The following is a 23,275-nucleotide window of genomic DNA, read 5'->3' on the forward strand; positions in this document are numbered from 1 at the left end:
TAGAAGAAGTCTCAGTGGAGAACTTTTAAGGTGTAGTAAGAGGACTTAACCATCTCTTCATTCTTCAGATCATAGAAGAGCTACAGATTTAATCTAAAACCATTTTTTCTTCCTAAATAAAGGAGAGCCACAGTCTAATAATGCGTTCAGCTTATATTCTGATACTCTACAGAGCTCATTCACTAACCTGTGCTCTCCTGTCACACACCAGCCTCTGCTGCTCTGTCTCCTCCTCCTCCTCGCTGTACATTCACCAGCATCAGACAATCTCCTATAGGGACTGCAGAGTCTTTGACAGTTTTGCAGCATCTTGATTGACTGTTATTTAAATTTGGCGTTTATTCACAGTTCCAGTCGATCGTTTTAGTAAGTTTCGTTTTTTTCCAAATACTTTCACTGCGTGGGGATGAGAGCGGACCTTTAGGAGACATGATCGGACCAGTCAACAGTCAATAGCGCAGCTGTGGTGCCGGTTCATGGCAGATATAATAGCCTAAATGAATAAATTATTCTGGCCCAAAAGTGCGTCGGCACACCAGGAAATGCCTGGTATGCCAGATAGCAAGTCCATCCCTGCAGAGTTGTCTGAGTGTCTCCATTGTAAACAAATCCAGCATGGCGAGGGGGGCGGCTCTCTGCATTAGCGGTGTGCATGGCTAGTGAGTGGTGCGGGCTATATAAGACTCTACTAACTTCCTGTAACTCCGTTCATGTCGACAGTAGGAGAAAATAACTTCAGTCTTATCTGACATGATCTGAAAGCTGAACCTCTCATTCAAAGTCTCTGTCCTTTATCTATTTCTGCTTGCTTGTACCGCATCACGACGACGCCACTTCCTGGTCTGGCAAACTACGGGATGGGTCGAGGGTCATACAGAACGCGCATGCGTTCATTGTGTGACAAAAAAATTAGCGGCGTTAAAAGTAATTTGAGTCAACGTGATATTAACGCGATATTAACTTTGACAGCCCTAAAAAATACATTACATTTTATTTCTAAAAGGTGTCATAAGTTAAAATGAAATCATTCATTTAATCCACATTTAAAAATGATTTAAAAAACAAAAAGACACTTTTTATGAATTATTTTTATGAAATAGGATGCCAAAGCTCATCACCAAGCTTTACTGAGAGTTTGTGGAAATAATTAAACCCTCTAAACAGGGCATAAATAGGCCCTAAGCTCCTCTCCTTTAATAAGGGGCAGAAATATCACATGTTTATTTCAATTAACAAGCTTTGACAAAGACAAATCCCTGAGTGGAAAAGACCAATTTGTGCATTTTTTCAGACTTTAATAAAATCAAACCACATGAAAACATGACTACAGACTTTTTATTGTCCTATACAGGCCACCATACTCAGTAAGCTGCATTCCAGTAAAAGGCTTTAACAGCAGTATATTATATACAACTAAACATAAACTTTTGGGATATTTACTTGTTTTTTATTATTTGTTCCCATTAGCTTTACGGCACCGTTGACCCATATGTTTAAGTATGACAACAGCAGGAGGCAGCAGCACATCCGGCGTCCTACATGGCTGTCTGACTGGGGTTGTCAGGATCGAAGGTCATGATCTCCATGTGGATGAGACCTGATTGGACGAACAAAAAGAAAGATTAATTCACAGTACAAGCTGATATTCATGTTTGTTAGTGTCTCACAACCTCCCTGTTAGGTGTCACTTCCAGCTTCTCCTACTCACTCTTCCACTCTCCAACATCAAGCTCCAGGCTCTCAAAAGAGTCGTCGTACGGCGGCGAGTCCGGCTCGCTCTCGGGGTCATAATACTCAGCCAGGAACGGGTGTGCCAGCCCCTGCTTGGCTGTCAGCCTCGTCTCTGGATCCAACTGTAACATCCCCTCCAGAAAGTCCACGGCTGGAAGAATAAACAGAAATGTTGCAGAGAATATCTAAACCGGTGATGCTCAACGTATGGCTCTGGAGCCACATGTGGTTTTTTGGTGATGATTTGTGGATCTTTAATGTCTTAAGTTGAAACATTATTCCCATTTTTGCCACTTCCTTTCGACAGTTTTATCCTGCTTTTTGCATTTTTTAAGCCCACTTTTTGCCACTCCTCACCCATGTAAGCTACCTTTTGCAATAAAATTCTACTTGGTTCCCATTTTTCCACCTTTTTTCTGATTTTGTCCTATTTTAGTTACTTTTCACTCATTTTTTTGCCATGGTTTTGCAACTTTTAGCCCATGTTTGCCACCTGTAACTCATTTTTTTTGTTTACCACATCTCACCTATTTTTGCCACTTTCTGCCCTTCTTTGCCACTTTTCTCCCCATTTTTACTACTTCTTTTTGTCACTTTTTATCCATTTTTGACACTTTTTTCCCTGTTTTTGCATTTTTTGCCCCTGTTTGTGGCCCTTTTTTGCCACTTCTCACCCATTTAAGCTGCATATTGCAATTAAAATTCCACTTAGTTCCCATTTTTCCATCTTTTTTTTCTGGTTTTTGCCCATTTGAGTCACTTTTCACTCATTTTCTGCCACTTTTTTACCACCTGTAGCTGATTTTATAACCACATCTCACCCATTTTTGCCATTTTCTGCCCTTTTTGCCACTTTTCCCTCAGTGTTTGCCCCTTTTTGCCACTTCTCACCCATTTAAGCTGCCTCTTGCAATTGAATGCCACTTTTTGATGATTTTCCCACCTTTTTTTCCGATGTTGCCACTTTTTGACATTTTTTGCCACCTTTAACTTATTTTTGGTCACTTCCCACCCATTTTTTGCCACACTCTGCCCTTTTTCACCACTTTTCTCTCAGTGTTTGCTGCTTTTTGACCACTTTTGCCACCTTTAACTGATTTTAATTGCCACTTTTCACCACTCAGATTGTGGCTCTTGCAAATGTATTTTTCATTTGGCTTTTTATTTAAGCAGGGTTGAGTAACACTGATGTAAACAGATCATCTGAATTTAGTAGAGTTTTTCAGCGTACCGTTTCTGTCCATGTCTGGAAAGACTTCCCTGAAGTTTTTCTTCTTCTGTGGGGGAAGACCTAGCACGTATGACTGTGCCTGAAACAAACAGTTTTTACATTTGACTTCAGAGCTTAGATATGAAATACAGAAAGGAGATGATGTAGAGACGAACACCAAAATACAAGTCAAGATTCTGATGTTAGTAAGGATGTAAAAATGCTTGAACAAGGCAGAACTTACATCTTTGCTCTGCATCTTCTGAACCAAAGAGAAGTCTGGGGTTCCTGTGAGGCGGAGGATTTTCTTTAGCTGATCAATACCTGAACAATCTGGTTAGGGATGCCTCACAAACAAACAGTAAATTAAAGCCATCACAGGATAGACAGGTGAGAGACAAAGGTGTCATTATAAACATAATTATGAAAACACATTTCAGTAAATAGAGAGATTTGATTGTGTGAGGATACTGTCATGTCCGGGGAAAAGCACCTGTCCAGTGATCATCTCAGCCAGGATACAGGCGGCCGACCACACATCCACTGAGAGGGAAGAAGGCAGAGACAAGCAGAAATAACATTAATAATGTGGTTCTGTTTTAACTGGACTGTCAGTATTAACCTCCTGAGACCTGAGCTTTTGTTTTTTTATTTCCTTCCACTTATCTGGGATAATTAGGACCTGATGAATTTAAAAGCTCCGCCTTGTCTTTGAACAGGAATTTATTTTGACCAAAAACATCTAATATCAACACAAATTCCCCCAAATTTCATGGAAACTACCTAAAATCTCTGTAAAAAAATATCCTAAAATGTATTTTAAAGTTTGCCATTGAAGGTACCCCAAAATTTCTACAAATACACCTGAAAAGTTTCAGTGAAACTTTATCATAAAGCCTAAATTTTAACCCCTTAATGCCTGTTGTTTCATATTTGATACATACTTTAATGATACCTCTAATCAGTATGATCATGAATGACTAAAATAAATTCTGAATACAATCTGATAAATGATAAAAATTCCCTCAAGTGGATTATCAGTTACCAAAAACACCTAAAGTTTCAAATTAGATTTAAAAAAATGTTAAAATTTATGGAAATTTAGATTTTTTTTTATTTTATTAGAAAGTGAAATAAACATTTCAGTTCCAAAAAGTTAGAATTTTCTGACTATAATTTGTGTTTTCAGGCTTTAATGGGTTAATAAAAAAAATCTCCCAAAAAATTCCATTTAAATTCCTGGAATTTTTCAAAAACTCACCAAAAATCTCAAATCCAACACACTCCCCAAAACATACAAATATATTAAGATTCAGAAAATTCACCCAAACATCCTGTCAAATCCCCTGAAATTTCCAAAGGACACCTCACCTCCCAATAACCGATTAAATTTCCAAATTCAAAAAATCTAATTCCCAAATTTTCTTGTGAATACCAAAAAACAAAGCAAATACCCCACAAAAATGTAATAAAATCCTCCAAAATACCAGAAAATTTCCAGAATAAAAAATTCCTGAAATATCTGGAAAAAATCCTGATTTGTCGTACAAATACTCAAAAATTTCTTGTCAATAAACTTGCAAAGAAACACTCAAAAATATCCATGAAAATTCCTAAAAATGTCATATCCTCTCAGTATTTTCAATGAATTATTTAAACTTCAACTCACATTCTAGGCAATTATCTCAAAAACTCTGATGTTAGAAATTCTCACTGTGTTGTAGGAGAGCCAGAATGTAAGGTCAGGCATGCAGGGCCTTAGGAGGTTAAAGGTAGGTGTTATTACCGGTCTGACTGTAGTGCATCCAGTTAAAAATGACCTCAGGTGCTCTGTACCAGCGTGTCACCACATAACCCGTCATTTCACTCTCTGTTTGTCTGGCCAGGCCAAAATCCAGGATCTGAGAAAAGACATGTTCAATTTTAATGTTCAGTTAAATATGCTACAAATTTAGCACAAAAAGTAAGGAAATGTGTGTTTGGTAGATTATTTCTTTGTTGTAACAATGCTTCTTGTCAATAAATCTCATACTGCTGGACAGTCTGTTTATTACCCTTTTAAATGATGCCACATTTGTAAGGATCATGCATTTGAGGGACGAGCAGCAAAACTGAGGGTGTGGGTAGCACATACAGCAGGTTCGGTTGTAAATCTTAAACGATTTTAGAAACGTAGGAGACTACAGACATAAGGTCAAATTCAAATGACTTTTCTTAAAATCCACTGAGCACACACATTAGACGACACAGCCAGACTGTCAGACCACTGAGGCCAACACCTGCCAATCTGACCCTGCATGACCACGTGACCTCAGAAGAATAAAAAACACGTATGTCTATCGATACCATTGGCTTGCTGTCCCTCCACCACTGGCTGTCCTGGCATGTGTTACAGGTGCAGCAAAAATCATAAAACAAGAAAATTAATCAGGATGAAATCCTAGCTGGAATGAAGGTACAGCTGTGTTTATGCTTGTGAATGGTGAAAGTACGTATGATCTGGCTGGTGATGTTTCCCAGTCTGCTCATTCTCACTGGTTGTTGTGGGTTTTTCCATCAGGAGCACTATGACCTAGAATCTGATAGATTTGGAGTCTGGGAGGTTGTGACGGGATTTGGAGAGGTAAAATAATTACGTTGAAGGCACACACTTGAGGATTATTCAGGCAAATAATCAGTTTGCCATGAGGCTCCACTCGGGATACGCCCCCACGATGGTCGGGGGAGGCAAATTTTGCCCCAAATTGGACTTAAAATCCTGTGGTGTGTGGCCGGCCTAAGTCTCCTTTCATTGCTTTCATTTTCATAGTTTGGCTGGTCCTGCGACTTATAGTCAGGTGCGACTTATATATCAAAATATATATAATTTAACATACTTTTTAATGTTAATTCATACTGACTGACATGGACAAGGAGCAAACATTACCGTCTACAGCCGCGAGAGGGCGCTCTAGGCTTGTGACAACCATGGTGACAACTATATGCTATATGCTCTATATGCTGAAAAAATGAACGAAAACGGTAATCGAGCAGCAGAAAGAAAGTTTAGAGTGAGTGAGAAACTTGTGAGGGACTGGCAAAAAGCAGAGGTTACTCTTATTGCAATGAAGAAAACAAAGAAAGCTAATCACGGGCTGTAAGGAAGATGGCCAGAGCTGGAGGAACGAGTCCACCTATGGGTGCTTGAACAACGTGCTGCCGGGAGAGGCTTGTCAACGGTGCACTTACTTCTCCACACTCTGGTAGTTGCCAAGGAGAGGAATATAAATAACTTTGCAGACGGGCCTTCTTGGTGTTACCGCTTCATGCAACGCAACCGCCTCTCTATCAGAGCACGGACAACGGCGTGTCAGTTTCTAAATAAATGCGACTTATAGTCAGGTGCGAATTATAGTCCAGAAAAAACAGTAATTGCATTTGCTGGTATAATGCATGATAAAACAGTATTGGTATGAGCTGCAAAAAGTTTAATCAGAGCACCGCATATTCTTACCTTTAATTCACAGTTCTCATTTACAGCAAGGTTACCAGGCTTCAGATCCTGAAATTAAACAGAAGTTTATTAGTATTACTTGAAAAATGAACAAATCAAACAGTACTAGTGCAAATACTCTCTATTGGCCCAATGATGAACAGCATGTCCTAACTGCTAGTCACTTTCCTGACTCACAGAGATGGATAACTTTGTTTCTTCGACTGGGGGAACAGTGGTGCATTCATATTCATGTCTGCCTGTGCCAGAAGCTCGACAATGCAGAACTTTCCTCTCTGCACAACCAAAATAAAAGTGATCTATTTCATACTTTAAAAAAAGGGAAACCTGACAATTAAAGGACAGAGAATGTAATATCTAATGGCTGCAATGTGGGCAGCAAACAAGAAATGTGATGCAATGTGGCAGGATATCTGTCACACGCATGTTGTTAAGTGTTTGGGTTAAACAGGAAGTGGAACTGTCACATTGGAACACTTGTGGAAATTGCTATTTTCTGTGCTGTTTTTCTGACTACATTTCCTAGAGCTGTGGTTCACAACTGATGGGTTACACAGTGCTGAACGCAGGCAACCAGGGCACTCTGTGGAAATAGAATGGATGCCATTTTCTTGTTGGTTATTGTGCTGTTGAATCAACTCTGAAACGACTATTTTAAGATGGAAACATTATGGATTTTTGCTTTAAAGGGAGCTACACAGTTTAGAGAGATCCAATAGAGTAAGCCAAAAGGGAGACAGCATTGCAGCTTATTTAAGTAATAAAATCTAAGGATGATTTTAGTAAAAGGAGAATTAATTCAAGGTTAAAACTTACCCGATGGATAATTCCTGCAGAATGAATATACTGAAAAGAAGAACAATAGAAGCATTAAATAATAGTGATATTGAACATACAAACATGACTAAAAAGTATGTTTACAGCTGTCTATGTGGCATGAATTAACAAAAACACTTAGCATGTCTCAGTCTCCACCCATAGCTAATAGTCCAGGTTGTAATGGATCCATTTTCCAGCCCTCACAGTGAATCCAGACTGTTTCCACAGTGCAGAAACGTGCTCAGAAGACTTAAGAAGTGGAAACAGTTCAGGGTCAAAAGGTTTTCAGCTTCATTCAAGGACAAATGGATGTGTAAGAGAAGTTAAGAGCCGGTTTCTGGTTTGAAACGTGCTGCGTTTGACGTTTCCATTGAGCACTCTTGGTTAATCATTGACAGCATTAAGTGAAGCAGCAAACAGAATCAGGCTTATAAAGTTACAGGCGTGATTCATGATCCTTTCGTTTTTAAGGAGGGGGAAGAAGGAAGCTGTCACCACACTGCCTCGCTGAGCTGATTTCCATTGATACCTATAGACTGAAGTATGAAAATGATGCATGTTTCTATCTTTAACTGAATAACTGTACATTTATTTATGTACCTAAAACATCTAAATAAAACATTTTATCAAGGCAGTGATCAAGGTTGATCAGTATAAAGTTATAAAGCTTTACAAAAGCAAGCCAAATAAAAAAATGCACTTTAGGTATCAAAAGAATCCCTGTTCTACTTAAATTTTCTTTACACAATTACAGCACAACAACAAAAAGGAACAAAAGTTCTGTAATTGACACTTTAAATGCTTTTTATATTGACGTTTTTAACCAGCTTTTCCTGCTCACATGCCAGCACACACTATTACAGTATTTACAGTAAACACATGTCCGTCTGGTGTTTTATCCTGAAGTTTCTGCCTCTCTCTACTTAAACAGAGCCTTACTGTGCTTCTATTATCTAAAACAGGGGTGTCAAACTCAGTCACAGAAGGGGCCAAATTCTGAATTAAGGTCTAACCTGAGGGCCCAACAGGGTCCACATTTAACCAAACTGTTAACCTCATTTTTGCCAGTAATAAATTATGGGGGAAAAATGATTTTGAGACTTAAAAAGTCAAAATTATTATCTTAAAGGCTCATAATCGGCGATAGAACGTCAAATTTATTAGTTCAAAAGGTCAAAACACAAAATTGGATGCTTTTCAATTGCAAATATAAAAAAAAGAAAGTCACAATCAAGTTTTTAAGGCAAAAATATGGCTTGAAATTTAAAATGGTGCACCTAAAAGGTCAGAATATGAGATAAAGGTCAAAATAATAAATTGAAAAGGTCAAAATATGAGATAAAACCTGAAAATAATAAATTCAAGATGGCCAAAATATGAGATAAAAAGTCAAAATAATAAATTTAAATGGTTAAAATATGAAATGAAAGTTCAAATAGTAGATTGACGTCATAATTATACAATGCAAAAATTGAAAATATGAAATGAAAACACAACTTAATTTCTTTTCCCAAATTTTTTATCAAATTATTTTTCATTTTTATTTTTTTCCACATTTTTATGACTTCAAGATATTTGAAATCATCAAAGTTAAGTTTACAACATTTTTATATTGGAGGAAATCTGCAGATCATATATTTTAAGGCCATTTATAATAAGAATAGGATATGATTCTTGTGGGCCAGGTGTAACTGTACCACGGGCCAGATTTGACCCTGGGCCATGAGTTTGACACCCCTGATCTAAACTGATGATCCTGTTTAGGGTTGGTGGGTCCTGACTGTTTTTAGACAGGAGGGAGGGTTCACTCTGGGCTGGAGGCCCGTCAACAACAGGGCTGAGACAGAGACAAACAACCGGTATTCAGCCGGTGGGTTGGGACCCAAAAGTGGGTCACCGAGTTGATTTCAGTGGGTCAAAAATTTGTCTAAGAGTCTTTAAAGTGTTTTTGTTCCATCATTTTAGTTTTTGACAGCAGAAAGAAAATAAAATACTTTACAGGTTGTTTCTGGAATTGTTCTAGAATTTTCACTGTGTATTTACCCAAACTCAGGAGATTTTTCTCTATGGTTTTTAAAGGAATCTTTAGGTAATTTTCCCAAAAAGGTTCACATGTTTTCCTGAAATCTGGAGAGTTTTTTAGACATTTTCTCAGAAACTTTTGGTACTCCTCTAGGACCTTTTACCTCTAAATATATGAAATTTTGCTCACAACAAAGAACTTTCAAGACTTTTCCCAGAAAATTTTAATCTAGGAGTTTTCGATGTAAACATCAGGGGAATTTTCTCAGAGAGTTTCTTTTTGTTAATGTTTATTTTGTTTTTTTTCCCTGAAACTTTCAGAAGTCTTCAATGATACTTTCCCTGATTTTTCCCCTTTATTCTTTGTCTTATGCCGCATTCGATTGTACTCGGAACTCGGAGAGATCCGGGTCAGAAACTCCGACTTCCGAGGTAAATGTGTTTTTATTGCATAAGCTCGGAAAACATGGCTGGCCGCAGTAAGCTGGTGTTTGTTTGGATGTTTTTCGAGGATCAAAAATTCCTGCTGGGGAATTAAATTAGCTACTTGAGGGAGAGGGAGAAAGACAAAAGTCATATGCTGTAAGTATGACTCGAACGCACCAGCAAGGGGAATCCTGCATGCGTCATTGAACTTATACGGGCATCAAGGCGAGCTGTGCAGAGGCCTGTACTGTAGTAACATAAATGCTAAATTAGACGACACATAAAAGTAAAAGTTGAGGAGAAAGTGACTCTGTTCATCTCTTACGGTGTGTGACGCCATTTTGCTATTACGTCATTCTGACCGACTCGGGCTGCTTGAATCCTCCCCGAAATCCCGAGTCAGAGTCCCGAGCTCAAGGGCCGTTCTATTGCACTTTTCCGATTCGGAGGCTGGATTTATCCGAGTTCCGAGTACAATTGAACGTAGCATTATTTTTCTTCAGTCTGGATTCTAAACTGCACTATCTTCTGTTGAGTGCCTCTGGTTGATTGGCAAATATAGCATATCAGAAATTTGTGCCATGTGTGTCATTGTGGAACCTGAGGTGGCTCCAGACCAGTTGAGATCAACTGACATACATGACCCACCTGTGTCATGCTGAGCATGATTCTCCAACCTCACTCTCCTCGTTTGCACTCTTATTTCTCCAGCCCAAACTATACCTGAGCATGGTTCCCTCTTCTATCATGTCGCAAAAAGACACATGCATGGTTTTGTTCATGCAAATCGTGGTCTAAGGATCAGGCAACAGTAGGGCTAATCAGTATAATACTAATAATATTAACAAGTGTTATTTGAAAGAAGATTTTTTAGAAGTTCCACATCTGATGTTTTTTCTTTTGGAAAAAAAAGTAAATAGGCAATTCTGTATTATAACCAAAACAATATTGGATAGGTTAAACATACATTTCTTTCCTTTAGGTCAGGCCTATATGTTGAAAAGTTGATGCATGAAGCAAAAAGACTTTCAGATTCTTGCAAAATATTTTGGGATTTTGCAAAAGTTTACAACAATCGTGAGAAAAGTCTGTCAGGAATTTCTCAGCCTGATTGTTCTCCCTATGGTGCACCATAGTCTAATGGCTATTCGTGGTATCAATAACAGAAAAACTGAGTGTAAGAATGGATTTCATGAAGATGTAAATCTACCTTGAGCCCCCTGAGCAGCTGGTAGAACAGGTATGTGATAATGCGATCAGTTAACCTCCTCCTCTTCATGATGTGGCCCAGATCCTGAGCTACAAACGGCATCACCATGTAACTACAGAGAGAAAGAGGAGCAGTGAGTGACATGATAAGTACATGAAGATAAACATTATATAAAGGTGGTAAGGGTGTGACAAGAGTGTTTGCCAAAGGGGACATAAGTTTGTTACTATAGTGAGGAAATACAACATGCATAGCTGTGTAAAAACAGTCTGCTCTCACATCCTCACCTGAACTTTTCATACATGCACACACATGCTCACAGGGTCTCAACAAGCTGCAACAACCAACACAAGAATGTGGTGTTTTTTTTTTTTTGCAGACTCTGAACTTACAAGGTTTGGAATTTTTCCAGTGTGGAGTCTGGCGTGAAGACGTTCAGGAGGCAGATCACCTACAAGGAGACATCATGAATGTAGAAACATCCAATCAAAACCATAAGGACACCTGGACAACAGCCAAAGGGTCAAAGATATGTAGAGGGGCCAGGGCCAAGGCTGCTCATAAAGGGGGAGTTTTCTGGGGCCCTGCCAAATTGGTGGCCCATGGAGGTCAGCAAAATCAAGATAAAATGAAGTGGAGATAACCATTTTTTATTTTTAACCTGAACAATAACCACTCACTCGTCATGGACGGTTCAAACACAGGGATGCTCATAAGTGTACCTGGTACCAGAGCACCCTAGGCCAAGAATCTATGTAGGGCTGACAGCTTCCATTGGATTGGTCGATTGTTTGGTTGAAAAGCTTTTGTCTGACCAAGATAACCCTGCTCGGCAAGAAGGTGGGGGAAGCTGCCGGACAGACTTGGTAAACCTAAATGGGTAGTGCGAGTGAACTGGGAATGTCTGGTAGAGGCCGCTACGCTCACCTCCAGAAAAACTTCTAGTGCATCCCTGGGGAGGCTGGGGACCTGGAGTCTGAGTGAGCCATGTTCAAAGCCTCTAGCTCACAACTTCTAGTTGCTGTGGCAGCAGCAGCTAGAAGTTGTGAGCAGAAGGTCATTGGTGCATGTTGTGATGGCAACCCCACAGCCATCGGGCTGAAGAAGGACACCTTTCAGACCTGGTTAGCCCAGTGGTCTCTGGAAGTGGCTGACAGGTATCGGATGGTTCGGAAGGCTGCGGCTGTTGGGGAAGCAAATCCCATGGAAGGAGTTCAGGGAGGATTCAGGAGGGCTTGGTTCAGGCTGTTATCAGCGGAAGGAGAACTGCTTACTCTAACTGTGGATATCGGTAAGTTCGTAAGTCAACTGGTCCTTTCTTTTAGTTTTTTCTTGCATGACCTTGATAAAGGATTTGAGAATTTTTGATTAAGATACTTCCTCTCCTACTTGTTATGGTAAGAAAATGATGGTACTAAATAACTATATCATATAAGACACAGGTGTCAAACTCAAGGCTCGGGGGCCAAATTCGGCCCTTTGTATAGTTGTATCCAGCCTGCAAGATCATACGATCTTTCTATTATGACTGGCCCACCAGTATGAGGTCTGCAGATTTCCTCCAGTATAAACGAGTAAATGTAACCTTGATGATTTAAAATATCCTTGTTAAATTAAAAAAATCTGAAAAGATTAAGAGTAAAAGAAATTAGATACAAAGTTAGGAAGGTGGGAAAATAAATTAATGTTGTCATTTCATATTTCAATTTCTCATCTCAAAGTTCTGACTTAAACTTATAATTTTGACTCTTTTTCATGTTTTGACCTCCAAGATTCACAATGCAAAATCCTAAGTCATATTTTTACCTTTTAAACTTGTGATTTTGACTTTCTATCTCATTTATTTACCTTTTAAAACATTATTTTCCCTTTGAATTTCATGTTTTGACCTTTTGAACTAATAAGTTTGACTTTTTATCTCAGACTTTGAGCCTTTAAACTCATCATTTTTCCTTTTTTTAATCTCAGAATGATTTATTATCAGTGGTATTTATATATTTTCATATTTTACTAATGGTGACAATGAGGTTGCAAGTTTATGTTTAAATGTTGCAGAATCCGTGATTGACTTTCACAATCCTGGCCTAAAAAGTCCGGCCCTCAGGACTTCTCATCAGAGCAAATCTGGCCCCAGACTCAATATGAGTTTGACACCCCTGATATAAGACGATGTTTTCACTGTGCAGTGGGAAAAGCAGAAAACTTGTCGATGTTTCGGCCCTTAGCTTAATAATCATGACCAAATCTGGCCCTGAGAATAAACTAATTGGGGAACCATGTTATTGGAGTCGTATGTAGTTGCTGTAACATGTTGGTCTCACAGTTCAAAGAGCCTGCTGTTTTATGCAAATGATAGGCGCTGGCTCATATTTAAGAGGCTGTTTCCTGTTGTTTTCTGATACAAAAAACCCAAAATGGTACCAGAACAAGAGCCCCTAAAGCAGGGGTCATCAAGTACATCTGCACAAGGGCCAGATTTATTCTCGACAGAGACCCTGGGGGTCGGACTTTCACATCCACAAAAAATCAACGAAATATTTTGGTCTGATTGAAATAGTATTGTAGTAGTATTTGTATTTTCTTTCAAAACACATTTTTTTAGACATTAGCAGTGAGATCTATCCCCCATTTTTGAAGCTTTTAACCCTTTTTTGATACCTGTTGCCCCTTTTTTCCTCTTTTACCAATTTTTGCGAGGTTTTAACCCCTCTTAAACCACTTTTCCGGCACGTTTTACCCCCTTCACTCTTTTATCCATTTTTGCCACTTTTTCACCCATTTTCATTACATTTTTTTTTCAATAATTGTTGCAACATATAAATCAATGTTTGCCACCCTTTAACCCCTTTTTGCAACTTTGCCAGGCTACTTTTGCTGTTTTTGCCACTTTTAACCAATTTTTGATATTTTTTGCCTCTTAAACTCTTTTTTTCAATTCTTTAGCCCATTATAAACCACCTTTTTCTGCATGTTTTATTCTCTTTGAGGCCACTCTTTTATCCATTTTTGCCACTTTTCTTTTATTTTCCAATTTTTAAACCCGTCATCAATTCTTTGCACTATTTTTGCCACTTTTAACCCACTTCAATACTTTCTGCCACTTTTTTCCTCATTTACCAGATGATGCAAGATTTTAACCCCTCTTTACCTTTTTTACTGCATGTTTTACCCACTTTTATCCATTTTTGCCACTTTTAAGCCCCTTTTCATTACATTTTTTTCAACATTTAAATCAGTGTTTGCCACTTTTCACCCATTTTGCCACTCTTAAATCCCTTTTTCCAACTTTGCCAGGCTATTTGTGCTGTTTTTACCACTTTGAACCCATCTTTGATACTTTTTGCCTCTTTAACCCATTTTTTGTCATTCTTAACCCCTTTTAAACCACTTGTCCAGCATATTTTATCCTCTTGGTTCCACTTTTCTTCTATTTTGACACTTTTAGCCCCTTTTCATTACTTTTTTTTTTGCACTATTTTTGACACTTTTAACCCATTTTTTTTCCCTTTTTCCTGTTTTCACCACCTTTTCACCAGTTTTTGTCCCTTTGTGCTACTCCACAACCCATTTTACCATTTATCACCCATAATTTTTGTAACACTTGCCAACCTTACCCCTTTAAGTATGGCTGAAAAGTAAATTTCTGAAAAAACAGACTGAATGTTAAGAAATTCTAAAACTTTTTCATATTAGTTGTTTGTGGGATGGATTTAACAGCTGCAGATATTTAAAGCCAAAGGATAATCTTTAAACCACAACATCTTCTTTTCCTCCTTTTCTGAATTTAATGATATTTCGGGGGCCGGACAGGAACTTATGGGGGGCCTGTTATGGCACCCGGGCCGCCAGTTGAGGATCAGTGCCCTAAAGAGTCAAGGACTGGCTCTTTTTACTGAGCTGAGTCAAATGATGTGGATCTTTAAAAACCTGGTATTTATATCACTATAAGTAAGGCTGGATAGACACTGGCTGTGGAAACCAGAGCAAGATCACGGTATACTGTACCAAACTGTACCAAACTGAACCAAAGTGCACCACTTGGTGGAAATGGACCATTAGTTGCTACAGTCTGTCATTTTTTTCTGAATATTTTATTTTTCAGAGTTAAAACAAAACTCGTGACAAAATATTTTTCACTGCTGTAGCCATGTGACAGGAATGCATAAAAAGATAATATTGAGCTTTATACAGGCTCATCTCCAAGGATTAGCAGAGAAGAAAATGCTCACGGAAGTGTTTGCAGTTCCTCACAAGTTTTTAGTAAAAATATCGAACCATGAGGGCTCTGACCAAACACAACACTCCCTTGTTGTCTGTGATGATTGACAAAGTTTTGGCTCCTGTTTAATGATCATTTTGCTTCTCTGTGAGTTAAACAGACAAACAAGGGAGTTATTACAATACTACTCCAACTAGATAGTTTTATATCACGTACGAGTTTCATGGTATTGCCCCTGCCTTCTAACTTAAATAATGACTTTATATTTATTTATTTAAAGAAAAAACAGATCAATAATCCATGCCTTTGCTCAGTAAATCTCTTACATTTTCATGCTGGATATGTCGTAGCAGTCTGAGCTCCCTGTAGGCACGTTTGGTGTGGATGAGTGATTGGAAAGGTCGGTACAGCTTCTTGATGGCAACCTTCTCCTTTGTTTTCTGGTCGATGGCAGAGCTGAGTGGGAATCAGGCAGAGAAAAGACACTTTTACACACCCAAACATATGACTGGAACAACCAGTAGAATATGCATGCTTTTACTTAATTCAACGGCTGAAAGTAGTACAGCCCCAATTCCAAAAAAGTTGGGTCGCTGTGTAAATGTCAATAAAATCAGAATTCTCAAAAAATAATGGCTTATTTCGGATTTGACTGCATCTCAAAAAAAGTAGGGACAGGACCATGTTTACCATTGTGTCGCATCCCCTCTTCTTTTAACAACAGTCTGTAAACGTTGGGGATGTGGGAAAACCAATTGCTGGAGTTTTGGGAGAGGACAGTTGTCCCATTCTTGTCTGATGCAGAGTGCTAGCTGCTCAACAGTCCTGGTCTTAATGGATTTTTGATTTATGGTGTGGTAAATGTTTTCTATCAGTGAAAGGTCTGGACTGCAGACAGGCCAGTTCAGCACCCGGACTTGTCTCCTGTGAAGCCATGCTGTTGTGATGGATGTGGTACATGGTTCAGCATCGTCTTGCTGAAATAGTCAAGGCCTTCCCTGACAGAGACGGTTGTCTGGATGGGAGCATAGTTGCTCTAAAACCTTTATCTGCTTTTCAGTATTGATAGTGCCCTCTCACATCATAGGCACTGATGCAACCCCATCAGAGATGCAGGCCTTTGAACTGTACAAGCTGGATGGTCCCTCTCCTCTGTAGTCTGCAGAATACAGTGTCCATGGTCTCGAAAATGATTTTCAAATTTTGATTCATCCGACCACAGAACAATTTTCCACTTGGCCTCAGCCTGTTTTAAATGAGCTTTGGCCCAGAGAAGACAGAATCTTTTCTGGATCTTGTTCATATATGGCTTCTTCTTTGCATGATCCAGCTTTAACTTGCATGTGTGGACAGCACAGTGAACAGATAATGACAGACAATGATTTCTGGAAGTGTTCCTGAGCCCATGCAGTGATTTCCAGTACAGAATCATGCCTGTTTTATTATATTGTATTTTATATCCTTCTGCCCAACTTTTGCTCACAGAGATTTCTTCAGATTCTCTGAATCTTTTGATGATATTATGGACTGTAGATGGTGGGATATTCAGTCTTCATCATTTCATGTTGAGGGACAATTTTTTAGGAACGGTTTCATATTTTCTAGACACAGTTTTTCATGGTTTTCGAACCTCTGCCCATCTTTATTTCTGAGAGACTCTGGCCCGTCCACAGTGAGATGAATTCAGGAGTATATGCAAAAGTTTTTTTTATCGTATTGGTGTTTCATCCACAAAGAAACAGCGTTTTGGGTGACTGTAAACGACACTTTTTGAAAAGAGCTCCCATGAAAAAAATCCATGAATGACTACAGTTTCGTCTCCGTGTGGACAGCCAACCGGATCTTTCTTGAAACACTTACGTCACACATAGTGTAGCTCTCTTAAGACGCCTGCATGAGACTGCCCAAAACAGCAATGGCGGGTTACAGGGTTGTGTTCATGCTGCAGAAGCTACTGAGCTTATTATGGATTTTACAACATCACATGTTCTTAAATCCAACGCGGAGAACAACCAGGAGGGCAACTGGAAGAAAGTTTGTGTCCATTTTCTATGACCTTTTTCCTCTTTCGGTGTATCTCTGTAGCAGCGTTACAGTGCCACGTACAGGCTTGGCATATGCACTACAGCGTTTTCAGTCGTTTTCAGCGGCTCTGTGCTTACGTGGATATGTCCTGAAACGTTCCTGTCTTTACGGAAAACTTTTTCAAAACGAAACAGTAGTATATTGTTTATGTCCTCCTTTTATACCCAGTCATGTTACTGACTTGTTGCCAATTCACCTAAGTTGTTGCAAAATACCAGCTGTTTGTTGCATTAATAACGCTTACTTTTCCAGCCTTTTGTTGCTCTGTCCCTGCTTTTTTGAGATGTGTTGTTGCCATTAGATTCAAAATGAGCTTGTATTTTTTTCATAAAATGGTAAAATGTCTCAGTTTCCACATCTGACATGTTTTCTATGTTGTATTGTGAATTAAATATGGGTTTTATAAGATTTGCAAATAATTGCATTCTGTCTTTATTTACATTTTACACACTGTCCCAACTTTTTTGGAACTGGGGCTGTAGTTACTTGTTTTACGTTAGTAAAATACTGAAACTAATCCATGACTGCTGGGCTTTATTTGTTGAAAATGTATCTTCGACGTGGTCTCTTTACAAAGTTAAGATCTAAAATAAAACTCCCATGTCAGTGATCTCATCTTTGTCCCTTTTTCTTATTTGCTGAGCTTAAATGTCAATATCTCTAATAAGATCTAGTCTGTCAGCGTGTTATCATGAGATAGCACTGTGACTCAGATATCCTGGATTCCTGTAGGCCGCTCTGGAGATTCTTGTCGTATCAGAGGACCTGCATTGACTTGCTGACTCGCCTCAGGCATACAATAGTGCTTCTGTTGGCAGATGTCAGAGCTATCTAGGCCTCTTGGACTGCAAGCAACACAGAGCAGGGAGAGGAATGCAGACTGAAGGCCTACTTATATGTTGTCTGTGTATAGAAAAAAAAACATTTAGGATACTGAGCACTCATAATGTTTTTATAGGGCAACAAAGGCAAGCAAAACTGCATCACTCTTTCACTCTTTTTGGCACATTTTAACAAAGTTTTTTTTACTGCTAGAACAGCTGTTTTCAACTGGTCATTCCTCAGGACCCACCTCCATCTCCTTCAAGTAAAACCGTTACCAAAATGTCAGAAAAAAAATCAAAATTATATAATAAAAATGTCATAGTTTGGATCTTGGATGGAGCAAAACATATGACTGAAAAAAGAGGACAAACATAAAGATCATCACAGAAGCTCTGAGTTTATGCATGCATGTACTTTTACTCCATTTTGCCATAACATGCCAGTGTTCATTTCTTTGACTAAAACTATGACTAAAAATGTTAATCGACAGCCATGACAACAACTAGACTAAAACTAACAAAAATAGCTCTGTGATGACTAAAATGGACTAAAAGTCAGTGTTAATTTTGGCAGCTATTTCTAGTTCCAGTCCTTAGATAAAATGTCCTCTAGCTTTAGTCACTTTTTAGTCATTTCTACCATTTTTAGTTTCAGTCTAGTTTTATCCGACGAAAACTAAATTACATTTTAGTCTACTTTTAGTCATCTTGACAAAAACTAAACTTAAGTTTTGTCAGTTTTAGTGATCACAGATCTATTTTTGTAAGTCTTAGTCTAGTTTCTTGCCATGGAATAAAAGGCTGTTGACAAACATTTTTAGTCATAGTTTTAGTCGACAAAATTTACACCGTAACATGCACATTTTTCTGTTTTCCAGAAACTCAAGCATTGAACAGACTATCATGGAAAAGAACACCGTTATCCCAAGATAGCCAGATAAATAAGTCAAGATTTCAAGAAATTAACCAAAATTTGCTTGTCATTGCAGCAAAATGGAATAAAATTAAATATAAGTATGTCTTTTTCGGGCTTCCGTACATGAGATGTTTTTGCAGTGTGTTTCCCCCAGGACATATTCATGACCCACTTTTGGGTCCTGACCCACCAGTTTAGAACCACTTATTTAGGATATCGAGCACTCATAATGCTTGTAGTTGAGGAACAAATGCAAAGATTACTGGATCGTTATTTGCCCTTTCTTTGTTGTTGTAGTAAACAGAACTGTTGCTGCTAAAACAACCACTGATGCATGCCTTAATGTGCTTTAAAGTTTCTTAAATTAGACGTTTTGCACTAGAAAATAATCTATCTTGCGTAAAAAGTGGAGCAAACCCTGTTCGAGTCTAAGAATGTGTGACATTTTTAATTTCAGACTTCTAAAAGTAAGTTAAGAGAATTAAGAGTCCAAATTAAAAGAATAAAAGTCCAAGTGAGTAGCCCTTACTGCTCAAACACCCTGAAAAGACTGACAATGTCCTACGGTACCTCCTCACCTCTGCACCCGCCCTTCTGTGCCCCCTCCCCGGGTAAACTCACCACACAGTCCCGTAAGCTCCGGAGCCTATGGGCCTCAGCGCCGTGTATCTCTCCGGGATGTCCCACGTCGTTTTCTGCACCTCCAGCCGCTGGAATCCCGCTCTGACGGGGGGGCCCTCCATGTTGTTTCAGTTTCAGGCACTCCCGTGGAAATAAAGTGATTTTACAGCCGTGGAGTTTCAACCTTACAGGCAGGTGAGATCTTGAAGTGTAAAGGTAAGAGCAGCAGGGAAACGCCCCCCAACCCCCACCCCTCCTGCTCTGCCTCCTCCTCTCGCGAGCAAGTTACATATGAGCTGTCAATCACACGTGGACGACTGTAGAACGATTGGATCAGTGGAAAGTGAACCGAATTAAGAACAGCACATTAAACACCGTGGTAAAATGTTGGGACGATTTTCAACGTCAGCTGTCTTGCCATAACTTGAAGGAGAAAGTCCAACACATGACACGATGTTCGCCATCATTTCAGGAGAATTAAAAGTTGTTTCATGTTCACAGTTTTAACCATAAGACTCAAATATTTTGCATTTTAAAGGTTTTATAAATCCATGTCTACAATGTGAAGCAATGCTTCCCAATGCGCTGATTTGTGAATCAAAAGCTTCACAGTGCTCATGCTAACATATACACTGTTTGACCCTGTTATCCATTACCAAATATATGCAGGAGTGCATGTACAAAATGACTCATTGACTCCCTAATGATCCCTGGTGAATGTGACAGGATTTATTTATTTATTTCAAGAGTTTACATTGAGCTGCTTTCTCTAAGTCTGTAAAGGTTGATTATTAAGATGATATTTTGAATTGTCTCAAGATAAAACTGCTTTAATTTCTGTTCAGATTGAATTATGGGCTTCTACAGGCAGAGAGGACAGTAAAAAGAAAGTTTAATTTTCACAAATTACTCTTGGTGTGAACACTGAACTGTCTGTGATTTTTTATGGTTAAATGAAACATTTAAAGATGACATTTTTGTTACATTTCCCATCCTAGGATAGTGGATATACAGTATAGAGTCTGAAAAACAAGTGGATATACTCCATTGACCTTCATATAAGCTGCACTACGACTCTGCTGGCCTTTTCATGAACTTTCTACTTGTTGATACCTTGTCTTTTGCATGCATTAAGACAAAAACAATTATTTCGGCTGTGCAGAAGATATACAGTGGATATCCACTGCATGGCAGGTTATTTACTTTACTTAAACAATAATTGTTTTCAGTTTTATGTTTGAATCTAATTCTCAATCACCCAAAAAGGATGCAGTCCCTTCCCGGAAAGACAGTAAAATCAGCGCAATTGCGAAAATAAGTAATTATTTTGACTGGTTTTGTGCCAATAGTGCATAGTATGATTGCATCAAAAGTTCGGAAGTCTGCTGACTCTGAACTTTATGACTTTAAAATGAGAATTTGCAAAATCCCTCGTAATTTTCCTCATCTCATGCTTGCCCCTCCCACTGATGTGACGTCAAATCAATGACAGCATGGCGTTTTTATTTTGGCGTATCTTAGCTATATGGTTTTTTATTTGCTCACTGCATTTCTAACTTTACCATTGTGTCCCAGTAACCCTAAATTCATCCTACAAAGTCCCCACTCTGACCAGCAGGTGGCAGTCATGCGTCATTCTGACAGGTCTAGACAAGGAGGAGACTCATTGTTCATTTTTATCTCACAAGACTTCAAGACCTGAATTCAAATTCATTTTTTTTAGATTTTCGGCTAGCTTTGAATAAATCAATGACAACAAACAGAAATATAACTTGAGAAATCTAAGACGTAATTCATCAGAAGTGTACTACATTTAAACGACAAAGGGCTGAAAAACCGTCAGCATTTTTAAATGTTTTACCATGTTTCTTTTCCCCCCAATAACTTAATAATGTAAATCCAAGTTTTTGTCTCAAAGACTTTTAACACGTCCGTGTTTCTCTATATGTAAGCCTGCTGTCTGTTTGAACCGGTCACATTGTTGAGAGGTTCAGCCGGTGTAAAGTCAGCCGAGGTGAGAGCGACATCACCGGAAAGATTTTTCAAAATAAAACCCTTTTGTCTCACACCAAAGGATCTTTGGGGAAAGTACATCAAACTTGCAGCAGTCTTTGTTCACTCTGTGCCAAAATGAACATTTGTAAATGCATTTTTCTCCAAATTTAACATGCGTTAAAATAAACAGAAAATATGAAAGAATGCTGCAAAACTGTTTAGTTTAAATGTGTGTGTCTATATCTGAAAAGCAATAATGTACCAAATATTTGTATAATTTCAAAATGAAGACTCATGTGTAAGCAGTATTTACTGTAAGCATAGAAAGTACTGAGCATATGCAAATCTAAAGTATTTCTCATTTTGTTGAGATTAATTTAATGAAGTTTGGAGTCAAATTAAAGTGAAATTGTTGCTCACTTACCACAAATATATCAAATATGGGTATATATTTTCTGTTTACGTTCTTTTTTGTATTCGTCTGGCTTATATTCATTAACCATGCACTTTTTTAAATCACCCTATAAAAAAATGGAATACTGAATAAACCATAAGAGTTTGCCTGATCATGGTTTAGTACTAAATGATGCCAACAGGGGCGCAGCTAGAGATTTAGGGCCCCTAGAAAGAATATTACACAGGACCCCCCTTAACCGGCTAGCCAAGCAGCAAATATTGCCTCATTTTTACAGATATCACTGCATTTTAATGTATTTTTTAAACATAATATCCCCGTTTATGAGCAATATCTTTACTAAATTTACCTGCATTGTTTTGCATCGCTGGATATTTTTAGGGGAGGAGCAGGCCCCCCCCCCCATTGAATTTCACTCTATCTGATACAAATTTCAGTCTGTTGACCTATTCATTTTGTCACTTTTGATTCAATACAAACACTAAATACTAAGAAAAATAAATAAAAACACACTTTTCATTGCAGGCTTCTCAAGGCCCTCTTCCTACTGTGGGCCCAGGTAATCAGTACCCTGCCCCCCCCCCCGCCACGCCCCTGGATGCCAGTATAGGGATTTTGCATCCTAAACACTGAAGGCGGTTTTCATCCCATACACCTGCCCTGTCCTGTTAAAAAGTGTAAATTATAGGTGGTTAATAATTCCCCTTGCCATAACTTGAAATAATTTTCACACTTTGACTACTTTAATTGTGTAAATGCAGCTTGTAATGTGCTTTTATGAATTTCCAGTGGTGCTTTGTGCAGCATGAGCGCCCTCTGCTGGAACCCCTGCAGACTGGAGCGGTGCAGCCCGTGTGTCTTTGCTATTCTGCACTCTGCTGTCTCTCTCAGTGGTAAGTTGATTTTTGATAAACTCTGCAGAAATACTTGTCTTTGCCCTGTTTTCTAAAACCATAGCGCCACTTTTTATCTTTGTGATAAATTTACCCAGATTTAGCTAAATTATTTGCATGCTTTAGCTTTCTTTGAGACCTCATAAGCCTCTGTTGTTATCAGAATGAACGCTGTGCTGGTGTCAAAAGTGAAATAGTGTCTCTTTTGCGTGTAATTTGTAAATATAATTCGTATTTTTCTGTCAGCGCACATTGGGCATGCTCTCGGACTTTATTTTGAAGGCCTTGGCGCCGTACTTCCTGTCCCAGCCTGTGTGATTGTAGCAGCTTGTCTCTGTCGTGTCGCCGCTGTCTCTGTTGTTGAAGTCTGTCAGATACCGAGCGGACCGAGCGGAG

General features: G+C 38.7%; 1 protein-coding gene across 1 annotated transcript; it reads right to left on the reverse strand.

The window, feature by feature from the left end:
• Positions 1-1,317: 1,317 nt before the first annotated feature.
• zgc:171775 (STKc_p38 domain-containing protein) lies at positions 1,318-19,815 on the reverse strand. The gene is made up of 12 exons (XM_041799249.1): positions 19,577-19,815; positions 15,457-15,586; positions 11,304-11,362; positions 10,912-11,023; positions 7,251-7,280; positions 6,435-6,482; positions 4,728-4,842; positions 3,413-3,484; positions 3,186-3,265; positions 2,963-3,041; positions 1,709-1,882; positions 1,318-1,597 (listed from the first exon to the last, which is right to left on the reverse strand). Exons 1-12 carry the CDS (start codon positions 19,696-19,698, stop codon positions 1,536-1,538), a joined length of 1,083 nt encoding a protein of 360 aa, XP_041655183.1. The 5' UTR covers positions 19,699-19,815; the 3' UTR covers positions 1,318-1,535.
• Positions 19,816-23,275: the final 3,460 nt, after the last annotated feature.

The sequence above is a fragment of the Cheilinus undulatus genome, linkage group 11, assembly GCF_018320785.1.
Source record: "Cheilinus undulatus linkage group 11, ASM1832078v1, whole genome shotgun sequence".
NCBI lineage: Eukaryota > Metazoa > Chordata > Actinopteri > Labriformes > Labridae > Cheilinus > Cheilinus undulatus.